The following is a 14,278-nucleotide window of genomic DNA, read 5'->3' as shown; positions in this document are numbered from 1 at the left end:
GGGGGGGATGGCCTTCATCAGGATGGATGATAACTTACACTAGGGCAGGCATCTTCTCCTTGTTGTCCCACCAAAATATACAAGTTATCGTTCTTCTGGAGTTTAAATATTCCAACCACAGAAACGCCATGTGACCTCATGATACTGTTCTTCCCTTTGCCACCAGACGCCCCATAGCCTGAGACTCTGCAAGTAAAAGAAGAGAAGGAATAAGCCAAGGAGTGCCAATGGAATAAAATCTGCACATCACGTACCATTGGTATCATTTATTCTGAGCACAGAATAACCTGGGCTTCCCCTGGGGCAGAAGTAGGATTTTTCATATTTTTCCTTCCCCCAACTTTCCTTTTTTTAACTTAGTCGTTCATCTTGGCTCTGCTGCAGTGAGGATACCTAGACTCTATGCTCTTTCCAAAACAGACAGATACAAGCAAAGGCTTGGCTGTCAGACTGAATACAGAGATCCAAGCAGAACACAAAGCAGAGGGGATTCTTGGACTCTGACCCAATGATGTTCGTGTCACTTTCTGCGACCCAAGCAATCATTCTTCCATAAGGCAGGAATGGACGCAAGAGAGAAAGCGATGGCCACAGGATAGGGTCCCCTGAACAGATGCTACGAGGAACAGGAATCATTGAGCTGATTTTCAGCAGGAAGCTATAATGGCTAATGAGGTGCACTATTGAGCAAGGCAAGCTGGCAGGGCTAATTGGCTGCAATTAGGAGCCATATTTTTCTGTGTATGAGTAGATTTTGCATATAAGCAATAAAGCCGGGAACCCAGAGAGACATGGTTAGTGCCTCATTCACCAGCTGTGAAGGATGAGGAGCGGCAAACCCTGGGTCGCGGTTACTCCAGATTTGTCAAAGCCAATGGCTACAAAGAGGTTATTGGCCCGGCCATTGATAATAGGCTGCAAATTTGCAGAGCTCCTATGAATGCCAATGACCATCTTGTCAGAATGAGTAAAAGTTGCTAAAGTAATAGAAATGCATGAAAGATCACCAGAGTCAGAAATAGGGACTCACTTTTGCAAAACAGACATCCACTTCTCTATTATTGTTGCTATGCTTAACACTGAACCTGGCTATAAAAAGCAGGGAGAAATTTTCAAACATATTGTGTTATTAGGAGTGTTGAAGGTTGGGGGGAGAAATCAAAGTGAAGCCTGCTGATTCTTTTTCAAACTTCTGTTAATAGTAAAAGAGAGTTCCTTTTGTTTAAAACAGAACACCTTTGCATTTGCAGAAGGCTGAGGATCTGAGGTGAGTATGTAGGTAAGTGAGTTTCTTACATGACATTTGTACTTGCTGCAATACGCAAATACAAAATACACACATAACAGGTCAGTTATGAAGTGCTCACACATATTCCTTAGAAACATACGGACGGGACAAACATAGGGAGGAACAGATTGTTTCTCCCATGTAGTTTGGCAGAACGAAACCACACAGAATAATTGACAGGATAAGAATGCATTTTTGTTTTCTGGATATGGAAGCAGAATTAAACATTTTCTAAGAAGGAACTTTTTAAAGGAGCTATTGTGTTTTTAGCAGCAGGAGCAGGAGCACTGCTTGCATGTATGTAGATTCTGTCTCTTTCTCTCCCTCTCCCTCTATTCCTCTGGGATACAACTGAGGGGAGAAAATGGTTTTGCACACTGAAGCTAAAAGGCAAGAGATGATGTGCACTTGGACCTGAATATGCACAATCTCCACTTGCCCTTTTCTTGCAGTTGCTGCTGTCTTCTCCTCTCCCTCAACAGCCTCCAGCCAGTTAAGACAAGTAAACCTTTGGAACCAAAGAGAACTTCACAGTAGATGAGGGAGAAACCTGCAAACCTAAACCTACTCACATGAAAACAATGGGACTTTTGCGTGGAAATGCATATGATTGCACTATACAACAATGGAATGGGGGCCGCTGTTTTAAAATACTTGCTGTTCCAGTTTCTGGGTCTGCTGGCAACAGTGCACAGGACTAGACACTGCGACTAGACACTTTCACTAGGCCTCAGTCAGGACAGGGCAATTTTGCTGCAACGGTAGAAGCAGCTTAGCACCCCACACCAGAGCTTCAACACCAGAGTGGTCTTACTGCTCTGGCAAAAAGGAAAAACATCATCAGGTCTCAGTACTGTACAAGGGGCAAGTGGTGGTCACGGGCTGGCAAAATAGGGTATGTAGTAAGGATTTTTCAAGGGTTTCGGAGGCATGGCAGGCAGAATGGCACGAGGGTAGCAACAATCAATGGTCAAATTGGCCTAGGCCCCTGTGGATGCCAACCATTTTAAGCAGTGGGCATTTCTGGAATTTTGAGAACGTGCTATGGGTGCCAGTCAAAACAATGGCTGCCATATCCACAAGAGACAGGAACACACAATGGCCCAGACAGACAACCCCATCCAAAAAAGGGGGTGTTCACCATGCTCACGCAGAAGAGGAAAGCTCTTTGTACCTCCTCTCTGTTCAGAACAGAAGGGAAGGTGGGTGACAAATCCTGGCAGCCAACGAAATGCGGGCATATTTAAGGGCTCAGTATACGAGAGACAGTGCAAAACAGGAAATGGGCATGGAGAGCAGTTTCTTGTCTATTGTAGATTTTTGAGGGCTATTTACTGAGATCTTTTGTGGATGCACTAAGAGGTACTGATGGCACCCACAGGCACCCAGGCACTCAGCTGGAGTCCCCCCAGGGAAACCCCTTTGCAATACAGCGGTACCTCGGGTTACAGACGCTTCAGGTTACAGATGCTTCAGGTTACAGACTCCGCTAACCCAGAAATAGTACCTCGGGTTAAGAACTTTGCTTCAGGATGAGAACAGAGATCGTGCTCTGGCGGCGCAGCGGCAGCAGGAGGCCCCATTAGCTAAAGTGGTGCTTCAGCTTAAGAACAGTTTCAGGTTAAGAACGGACCTCCGGAACGAATTAAGTACTTAATCCGAGGTACCACTGTACTGAAATAAGGCATTCATAGTGGCTGCTTTTAGAATAGGGATGTCAACTCAAATTATTGTGCCTGCCTGATGTCCCAAGTAAGCTTGTGTTACTGGAACTGCACAACGGGTTGTGATGTCTCGCCGGCGCTGAGGATCTTGTGAATGACCCACCACAACTTTTAAATGACTGGCACTAATTATTCAGACATGGACATACAATGCGCAACATCCCATAAAAATCAGTCAGTATATCAATGGCCTGCAACTTTTGATCTGCTTGCGAATGTATCATAGAACAAAGTCAGCCCAGGGTTGCTGGTGAATTTTGCTTCTTCCCCAGGCATTAACATTAAAGAAATGAGACTTCTGTGCATATAATTTACTGCTCCTCTATTTTGCTTCAGGGTTATATTTTAGATGCTTACATACTATATGCCAGTCTTGAAAAATTCTTCTCACCCGTTCCCCCACAGGCAAGTCATTCTTTTCTGGATGGCTGAGTGAAACATCATTAGTTTTTTCATTATCATCAATCGCCCTGAAAATGGGTAGGCGAGCAGATTTGGAACCTCTCTTAGTCCATTTTCCTAGACTCTTGCTCTTTGTTATTTTGTATGGCTGTAACACTGAGTCAAGGAGGGTGGTTCAGAACCCAACATTTCTTTTTATTATTATTAAAAATGTTATTAGCTTTCAATTACAAAAATCCAATATATACCACATTGTACCAATACCAGATTACCCCACACATCACTCATTAACATCAAAAAATAACCAAAAACACACACATTTTTACCTCCCTCCCCCCAAATCCCCGGACTTCCCTCCACCCCCTCTTCTGGTTCTTTAAATAAACCAAATCATCTTACATTCCAGATCCCTTTACCCAATTTTCCAACTACTAAACAATTAAACTTGTCGACCCCTCCACACAAATCAAAACAGAAAAAGCACACATAAAGGCAACACAAGCTCTCAATCATACCTCAGATATTTTAAGCCATCACCATGGTTTTTCAGCAAGGACTTCTGCATTAAAATCAGTGGCACACTCAAAGGGTTTCAATTTAAAATGTATGGAATTCAGTGCCTGGGCTTCTCAGTGGCAGTGGAGAAAGTTATTGCTTCAACTGGGATATTTGTGTGAATGGTTATTGGCTGATTAACATCCTATATCCTTTTGGTCCATGGGGTCACGAAGAGTCAGACATGACTAAACGACTAAACAGCAACAACAATCCTTTTAAATGTCATTGTGCGTGGGCTGGGTTTATTGGGTTTATTTTTGTTCTTGTTTCCATTATTTATTTTATGTTTCTATATTGTATTTTTATGCTGTGAACTGCCCTGAGATTTTGAAGAGTGGCACACAAATTTAATACAAAATAAATAAATAAAATAAACAAATTATTCAGGTACAAAATGTTATCGGTAACATACCCATTTCATTTAACATAATCATATGGATTGTTATAACAAGCTGCTTAAAATTAAGATTCTCAGGCGGTAATGCCTTGATTAAATTCTGGTTTCATAACATGTGATATGATCAGGTGACTGGTTTTTCGAGTCCAAAATTCAGCACTGTTTTGTGCTTCAGATATATCAGAAAATTCTGTCTCAAAGTAATCACATATTAGGTACTGAAGTTGGCATATAAGAGGGGAAGAGGAGTGATGGGGAGCTTGTAGGTTTAAGGCTTGCTCCTGGCTTAATAAATAGTGGCTTATTAAGTTGGAATTAAAACAAAAAAATTCCTTCCAGTAGCACCTTAAAGACCAACTAAGTTAGTTCTTGGTATGAGCTTTCGTGTGCATGCACACTTCTTCAGATACGAATCTGAAGAAGGTATCTGAAGAAGTGTGCATGCACACGAAAGCTCATACCAAGAACTAACTTAGTTGGTCTTTAAGGTGCTACTGGAAGGAATTTTTTTGTTTTGACTATGGCAGACCAACACGGCTACCTATCTGTAAGTTGGAATTGTTACATCAGAACAAGGTATTAGTGATCCTTTTGAACTACTTTGGGTAAGATTTCTATTTCTGAATGAATCCTACTAGCATTTTAAAGTTTCTCAACTTAACCAAATTCTTTGTCTTTTTGGTACCCATCAATTCGGGACATGCTTGTGTGTGCAAAATGTGTCCCAAAGTGACTTACAGCAAAAACAAACAAACATTAAAACCCCATATAAAATGACAATACAGCATACTTAAACATGTTCATCCAAGAATATATAGAAAAAGACAAATCCAACCCATCCCACTAAAAAATCAGAGGTGACCCCCCTAAAAAACATAACTCACTACCCTCTAAATTACATCCCAGTTAAACATCTATCATTGTGGTTTTAAATTGCCGCCAAACATCTTGAAAATATTTGACCTTCCTGGTTCTCCCTTTCAACTTCCTTTTAAAAACTTTTTCTCTCTTTTAAAATCAACTGCAGCCATGCTGACCTGTCTTGGCAACTTTCTAATTACATATATATTGAATTTGATGGTACTGTGGTCATTCCATCTCAAGCCTTATGATTGTCAGGGGAGGCCCTGCTGGTGGTGCTAATACTGGGTGTTGTGTGGTTGGCATTGACCCATGACATGGCCTTCTTGGTGGTTGTTCCCCATCTATGGACTCCCCTCCCAGGTGAGGTGCACCTATTTCTTTCATTACAGTCGTACCTCGGTTCTCAAATGCCTTGGCTCCTGAACAAATCAGCTCCCGAACGATCGAAACCCAGAAGTTAGTGTTCCAGTTTTCGAACTATTTTTGGAAGCCGAATGTCCGACGGGGCTTCCATGGCTTGCGACTGGCTGCAGGAGCTTCCTGCAGCTAATCAGAAGCCACACTTTGGTTTCTGAACATTTGGGAAGTCCAACGGACTTCTGGAATGGATTCTGTTCAACCTCCAAGGTATGACTGTATTTACGGCCAGGAGGAACTTACAAATATTCCACTTTACCCAGAAATTTGATTGCTGAAATATACTCATCCTGACACACTTATCATTATTAGGTGTGAGGGTATGGAGATATTTTTAGATGTTTTTGATTTCTTTGCTAAAAACAATTTCTAAATTGGTTTTTTTTAAATTTTGTTTCCAATTGCCTTTGGTGTTTGCTGTCCCAGGCAACTTTGAGAAAGGGAGGAATAGAAATTGAATAAACACGCATATGCATCTCACTCCAGAGCCTGGGCACCACTCAATATTATTCTCTCCTTTGTCCATTTTTATGACCAAGCATTCTGATGGACAATCATTTGGTACATCTAGGAATATTCTAGGCAATCTTTATTGAATTCCTTGAGCAACTGCATGCCCTCAAGCCAGTCACTGCCGCAGGCACAATATGGTATAGATTGCAGATGTGTGCCTCTTTAAAACTTGGCAAACTCTAGCTCCAGTCCTTGGTGATAATGGGAAGGCAGTTTAGACACACTCCTTGACACTCTCTTCATTACTACTTTTCATGCTCAAGAGATGAGCCCAGGCTTGGATAATAGGTTTCAGAGAAAAGGCTTGGAAAGTCCTCTGGAACTAATGAAAATAATAGAACTCTTACCTGTAAGTATTGGTTGCAGGCACTCTCCACACTTGTACACCTGGAAAATTATCCTCCGTCCCTACCACTACACTGAGATTGGAGTTCCTATAGGCATCATTGCATTGGGTCTGGGTGGGCCCTTGAGGTCCATTAGCACCACAAGTACTGAAGAGCCAATGATCTGAAAGAGACATGGAAATATACACTGAGTAGCAAATACAATCTTTTCTGACTGTTGGTTCCTTTGCCTCACATTAACGGCAGTGAAGTGTAGAATCTGCCATAGTGAGGAAATACACCATGACCCTATATTCCAGTTCAATCCAGATCTGGATCCATAATTCTGAATTTTGTACTCTCATGGCCATGAACAGTGTACTGGACTATGTGCAATGTACCCACAAGATTTACACCCACCCACACCCAAAATACCAATAAAGATGGACATAGAAACAGACACAGCTGTAAATCAAATGCAAACCTAAGCTTAAAAACTAGGGCCAAAATTGGGGGCAGAGGGAATAAGGGAAAGTAACACTGCCTATGTAACAATGGCTAAGACACAGACAACAACCTTTTTTTTGGGGGGGGGGTATAAGGATGGGGCTGGGATTGAATTGGAAAGGATGGGAAACAAACAGCTTTAAGGCCAGATAGGGAACTGAACAAATGCCACCAAACTATTTCAAAGAGACGGTATTTACAAAAGTGTAGGGGAAGTGTGAGCTTGCTGCATCTTGAAACTTTGCCTTCGCTCTTCCTAAACACTGTGTTTGAGAGTATTGAATGAAATTCTACAACTCTACAATGAGCCAATTCCTGTCTTTGCCTAACCCTGGTGTTCTCCTTAAATGGTGTTGTAATTAATTGAAACATCTTGGAGACAGTCTTTGCGGCTTTAGAGAGGCTGGTGTTTTGTTTCTGTTTTTAGTTCTGGATCGGCACAAATCAGCACAAATTGATTTGAGCCCCCCCCCCCCCCCCCGCTCTGTAGCAATTTGTAGCTGCCACAACCTAATCCAGATCTGGCACAAATCGGCTACACAGCCCTAATTATTAGCTACTATTTGTAGAGATGAAGAGAGTGGATGCAATTAAACCTAATGACAATTGAGATTTATTAGCTGTTATTGCTTTTAGCTCCACTTGGGCTTATGTTTTTCAGTGCAATCCAATGCATATTTATTTAAAACTAACTTATGCTGCATACAATGGGGCTTACTCCCTGGAAAGTAAGTGTGCACAGGTTTGCAGTCTTCACTTGTTCTTATTCTGGGTATTTTTATGCTATTTCAATTGCTTCTGCAAGGCTCCTTGTGGGCTTTTATAGCAGAAAGCCAGAGTGTAAAATGCCTTCATTCCCTTAAATTGCAATCAAATAATGTCTACTCAGAAGAAAATCCCTTTGAGGAAAATGGGACTTATTCCTAGGTAATGAGCAAAGGGTTACAATCTTATACTAATATAACATGTTAATGGCAAACATTCCACCATGTGCATGTACAGCACAATCGTATATAAATATCTGCATTCAACAGAAATAAACATTCAATCGGTCTACTTCCAAGTAAGTGGTTACAGGATGCGTGACAGCCATTTTACATCAAAGGTCACCATATACATTGAGCAGACACTGAAGACAAAAAGGTGGGCAATCCAAAATGTTACTAACCAGAACAGTTATTATTATTAAAATCTCTTTCTCAATGGAACACATGAAAAATTCTAACATTTATAGAAATCTTTATATGGCATAATAGCTTTGCCAGATTTTTTCTGAAACACCTTTCTTCAAATAATGGAAAAGGCTAACGTACAGTAATATAAATCACTAGTGTTCATAAATCATGAAATGAGTATTATCACTCAGTAGAAGCTTAGCCGTAATAGATATTGGCTGTGACCCAAGCAAAGACATGAAGGCTGCATGATGTTGCAACCTTGCTAAAAGGATGCAGGCCTGAGTCTGATCATTGTCTTAGAACCACATGTATGTCATATTGGGTGAAAGCAGCATATAAACATAATAATTTGAGTTTTTTATTATTTTGAGAAAGACTTTGTAGATAGTTAACCACATCTGTTCTGCAAGACAGTTGGTTTTGATGTGAAACCCTGAAGCAAAGACAGACAGAATCACCTGATTCTGCCCTAGATCCACCTACATGTTCCAGCATATGCCTGCTAAACTTTTGTGCCTCTCTTCGAGAATTTGTTTTGTATTCTGGAATCTATAGTTCCACTAAATATTCTGGAATCTAGTGAATCTAATGGGGAATCTAATGGGGTGGTTGCAGTTTAGGTGGTCCTTGGGCAAACCTATCCATAAATGCTCAGAGGCCTTCTGCAGTGGCTTGGCGTGATGACATCGTTAGTAAGGTACGGTGTGTCACAAAAGTACCTGAAATGACAATTGACCCTTGGGATCCCTTTCAACTCTACAATTCTATTATTCTATATTTCCAGCCCCTGTAGAGACCTGTAAGCTCACTTATTTTTTTTATTTTTTATTTTAGTAAATTTTTATTGATTTTTCAAACACAAAATAAACACAAACAATACACAATACATAAACAAACAAACATATAAACATGTATAATTTCATAACCTTTTTTTCCTAACCTTACTTCCCGGACTTCCCCATGCCTCCCCTTTTCTGCATCCCTGTTTTAAAATTTCTTCAGCAACCCCCCAATTAGCTAATTATTCAATTCAATTTTTTTTAAGTTCTTCTCTAACTTATTCAGTTACAGCTGCAATTCTATATTTCCCATTCCCTTGACATTTTAACACTCGTTAATTTTACAACAATTCTTAAGGTATATTTTAAATTTCTTCCAGTCTTCTTCCACCTTCTCTTTCCCTTGGTCACGGATTCTGCCAGTCATCTCCGCCAGTCCCATATAATCAATCACCTTCGTCTGCCATTCCGACCTGTAAGCTCACTTAAATCATTTGGGGAAATTCCACTCCAGGCACCGCACCCTACAAAATATTATAGTGGGGTGGCATTTTCTGCTGTTTCCTCTGTACTGCGGAGCGCTCTTTCCTTTGCCATATGTGAAGCTGCAACCTTCAGCTGTCTCACTGAAGACTTATCCTTTTTCTCAGGCCTTCCCTGATATGTAAGACTGGACATTGTTTTACATGTCTGAATCTTCTGAATATGCTTTATTAGCTTTTGTAAATATTGTTATTTTCCTGGTTTTAGGTTGTATTTTCATTTTAACATTATATTGTTTAGACTGTACACGGCTTAAAGATATATATTTTTTTTGAAATATTGAGTGGCATATTAAAAAATGCTTTAAAATAAATAATAATAATAATAATAATAATAATAATTTATTATTTGTACCCCGCCCATCTGGCTGGGTTTCCCTAGCCACTCTGGGCGGCTTCCAACAAAGATAAAAAATACACTGAAATATCACATATTAAAAACTTCCCTGAACAGGGCTGCCTTCAGATGTCTTCTGAATGTCAGGTAGTTGTTTATTGCTTTGACATCTGATGGGAGGGCGTTCCACAGGGCGGGCGCCACTACCGAGAAGGCCCTCTGCCTGGTTCCCTGTAACTTGGTCTCTCGCAGTGAGGGAACCGCCAGAAGGCCCTCGGAACTGGACCTCAGTGTCCGGGCAGAACGATGGGGGAGGAGACGCTCCTTCAGATATACTGGACCGAGGCCATTTAGGGCTTTAAAGGTCAGCACCAACACTTTGAATTGTGCTCGGAAACGTACTGGGAGCCAATGTAGGTCTCATACAGTACAGTTCATACAGTACAGTTCCTGTTAAGTCCAATCTGCTTTGGCGTGGTTTTGCCAGCAGCAGCAGAACCACAGGCTCAACAACCTCTCCCCTGAATACAGCTCAGCATTCCACAACACAGTGACCACTGGAGCCCTAGAGCAGGAGTGGCTAACCTTTGACCCTCCAGAAGTTGCTGGGCCACATCTCTCATCCCTCTTGGCTACTGGCCATGCTGCCTGGGGTTGGAGGGAGTTGCAGTCCAGCAATGGCAGGAGGGCGATGGGTTAGCCTCCCCTACCCTAGAGGCAATTAGTAATGCCACAAAGCATCTGATCTTGTTTTAGTAATTCATCTCTAAAGTAGGTGCTAGGACTCAAGGGAACGAGTTATCCCTTTGTTCTGATGTTAGCCAGGTAGCTCATAACGCCAAGCCATAAAGGATGTAATCCCAATCTATAATATAAATGGCAGATTCACATTAACTTTAGTGGGATGTCAAGGTGCTCATATAGTTCCTATTTTCACAATGCCTTGAGGAAAAGAAGTGTGAAACCATACATGAGAATCCACAGAATTTCAAACTGATGGCGTAAAGGTTTCTAAATAGAGTGCTGCATAGGCTTCCAACATAAACCATTCCTGAGCCATTTTGATCGTTCTGAAAATGATGGATCTTGCACAGAAATTGATGTTCATCAGCTTAATTGCTAATAAGAAAACAGAGGGCCATCTTGCAGGCACTCTTGGTGTCTTAACACTTTGTGATCCCAGTAGGCTTGGGCCAGATGCAACGGAGCATATGTTGAATAAAATGAGCAGGCAAAAACCTTATACCAGGAATAATAAGACACACTTCTGATATCTCTGGTGAAAAATTAAATGTACTCCTGCAGGTGGGAGCAGGCGACCTTGAAAGAAGTAAAAAGAAAGAGAGGGAGGGAGGGAGGGAGAGAGAGAGGGAGGGAGGGAAGAGAAAAACACACCACATAGCAAGGGAGAAGATTAAAACAGGAAAAATGAAGGCATGAAGAAAAATCCCCATATCTGGTTGAAAAATAATGGCAATTTAGTAGTTGTTTCATATACCAAGTATACCAAACTATTTTCTATATCAAGAGCCCATCCTTCATGTTGATTTCATTTCTGACACTGATGAAAACCGTCTCTGGACAAAGGAGGCATAAAGTGCATTTGGGTGCACATTAATGAGATAATAGGTGCACAGTGCCCTCCATATTCATGAACTTGTATTGATCAAGAGGCACATGACCTTCAGACTGAGAAAGCTTCAGCTTCTTTCCAGCCAAGGTTATGAAGGTGAAAATTACAAGGAACCTGACAATCTTTGACCTCTTTGGAGGATGATGGAGAAACCAGCAACAGCAGCCTTATCCCTCTTACCCACCCAGATTGAATAAGAGGTGGGCTGCTCCTATTTGAGTGTTGGGTCTGGCGTATGACCAGGTCCTGGTGTCAGAGCATCATCCCCTTGTACCATTGCTGGAACAGTGCCTCCTTATCTAATTAGCTGCTGCAGTATTTCTTACCCCTTTGACTTGCCATTGTGCAACAGCCTATGTTGTTGTTTTTTCCTTCTGAAGATGTCGCTTAAGCAATGTAATATGAGAAAAATGCCCATTCTTCTTGACTCTGTTTTTACCTCCCCACCTCCTGCCAAAAGGCAGATGATATTCAACATTTAACAAGCTAAACATCATGAATATAATAGAGAAGCGGAGGGAGATGGCAGGATCACACATATACTTAAGAACAGGCTGGTGTATCGACAAGGGGAAAAGACAGGAAGAAAATAGTGTTTTGGGCAACTGCACTTTTAGAAAAAGGCAGCAGAGTTCAGATTGCCAAAACTAATCTGGGTGTAACAAAGAATTCACTTCTGTTTTTCCAGATGCATCAGGTTTCGATTTTATATAATCTCTCTCTTATGTATATTTGTGTATGACTGTCATCATGCTGCAGTTTGTGTGGCAGCCTATAGGTGGCCATGCCAACTGCAGCATAACAATGGACCAGAGGGCAGCCCAGGTGAGCTGTTGAGGAAGGAGAAAAGTTTAAGTGATGGTGGAAGATGCTTTAGACAGCGATTTAGCAAATGGGTCTCTGAATCACAGCCTCCTCCCATGAAATGTTGATGGAAGAGCATTTAAAGCAAGGTGGGAAGCACTTCAGAAAATGGTCTGGCAAAGTGCTCTCTGAAGCATCTCCCACCCTCCTCTAAAAGGGTTTGGGCTGGGCAAGCTAGGTGAGTGGGTGGGTAAGGTGTAAAGAGTGGGGGGGGGGGGGGTTGGCGAGATGAAAAGAGAGCAGGTTGGCCAGGTGTGGGAGAAGGGGGCTTGCAAGGGAGTGCAGATTTGGCAGGAAGGCGCATTGGCGAGAGAAGAGAGCAGGGGTGGCATATATTTTTACATTCATAGCCCCTGCCAAGGAGTCAAAGGTGACTCCTTGGTTCTTCCTCCCTCTCCATTTGATCCCCACAAAAACGCAGTGAAGTAACTTATTCTAAGAGACCGGCTTCCCCAACGTCACCCAGTGAGCTTCACAGCTTCCGTATGGGGAGGAGTTTGATCCCTAGTCTCCCAAGTCCTAAATCAACACAGTAGGCACTATACCATATATGTAGGGCAGGGATGGCCAACAGGTAGATCACAATCTACTGGTAGATTATGGGGTGCCTGTGGTAGATCATGGTAGATCTTGGGACCCCTCCCACCCACCCCTAGAGACAACTTTGATCTCCCAAAAAAAGCTTAGCAACTTTGGTCAATCTAGTGGGTATTCACCGCCAGTTTTTTTTAATAATAGTGGGAGTAGATCGCAGTCACTTGGAAGTTGGACAAGCCTGATATAGTGTATAACCCTCATAAGGTACATAGTTGTTGACATTCAAGTCCTGTTCATTTCAACCCAACTAAACTGTGCGACAAAGTAAATGTGATGTTAATGATTTGGCAGTACTACCGCAGTCTGTGAAAAAGAAGCTAGTCAAAAGAAGAAGAAAGAAGAAGAAGCTAGCTGAGAAAGAAGATGCATTACAATGTGAGCGGTACAGGCTAATCCTAGTAACAGTAGCTTGAGCCAAGAAAGAGGAGCAGTGAAAACAATTCAAAATGTTGTTAATGTGAACCATTTGCAGGGTATGGTAACTTCACTTAGTAAAGAATTGCAAGTGGAGGGAGGTTAATTACCTTATCCAGTCAGAGTTATATGCAAAGGTTATCTTGTGGTGACTGTTGTGGGTGGGTTAAAATGTCTGCCTTGTTACCTCCCTGCATCGGAGCAAACATGGTTAGGATTGCGCTGCCATATCAAAAGCGGCAGCGAGAACTCTGGAATCTGAAGTTAAGAATGTAAAAAAAGCCTGCTGGCCTATCTAGTCCAGCATCCTGTTCTCACAGTGGCTGAAGAGTTGCCTCTGGGAAACCAGCAAGTAGGATTTGAACACAGGAGCACTCTCCCCTCTTGTGGTTTCCAGCAACTGGTATTCTGAAGGACTGCAGCCTCTTAACTGCGGAGGCAGAGCATAGCTATTGTGACCAGTAGTCAACCATAGCCCTCAACTCTATGAAATAAAATAATGATTTTTAAAAAATTATTTGGATGTGATTCAGACATAAGGATGAAAGAATTTGGAAGCCAGTGTGCTGTGGTGGTTACAGCATCATACCAGGAGAAGGGAGGCCTGGGTTCAAACCCCCAACTTAGGTCAAAACAAAAAAAAATTCCTTCCAGTAGCACCTTAAAGACCAACTAAGTTAGTTCTTGGTATGAGCTTTCGTGTGCATGCTTCACTCTGTCCCTTTGTTCTACTTCTCCTAGATCCTGGTTAAGCTAAAATAATTTTTAATCTAAATTTCAGGATGGAAGCATATGTTATTTTCTATCACTTCCACTTTCTTCAGTTCATTTGCATCTTCATTGATACAAACGACCATTTAAAAAAAGCTACCTTTATGTCAAAACAAAAAAAATTCCTTCCAGTAGCACCTTAAAGACCAACTAAGTTAGTTCTTGGT

At 41.7% G+C, this 14,278-nt stretch overlaps 1 protein-coding gene across 1 annotated transcript in view; it reads right to left on the bottom strand.

Annotated features, from left to right (window-relative positions):
• The window catches only part of ALK (ALK receptor tyrosine kinase), a 559,106-nt gene that overhangs the window by 52,340 nt on the left and 492,488 nt on the right, over positions 1–14,278 (bottom strand). The window contains exons 12-13 of the mRNA XM_028724462.2: positions 6,511–6,673; positions 39–186 (exon numbers count right to left, since the gene is read on the bottom strand). Coding sequence (XP_028580295.2) covers positions 39–186; positions 6,511–6,673 — 311 coding nt within the window. The remainder of the gene's footprint in view (positions 1–38; positions 187–6,510; positions 6,674–14,278) is intronic.

Source organism: Podarcis muralis, chromosome 3 (genome assembly GCF_964188315.1).
Source record: "Podarcis muralis chromosome 3, rPodMur119.hap1.1, whole genome shotgun sequence".
Taxonomy (NCBI): domain Eukaryota; kingdom Metazoa; phylum Chordata; class Lepidosauria; order Squamata; family Lacertidae; genus Podarcis; species Podarcis muralis.
This window is presented reverse-complemented; position numbering and strand designations above follow the sequence as displayed.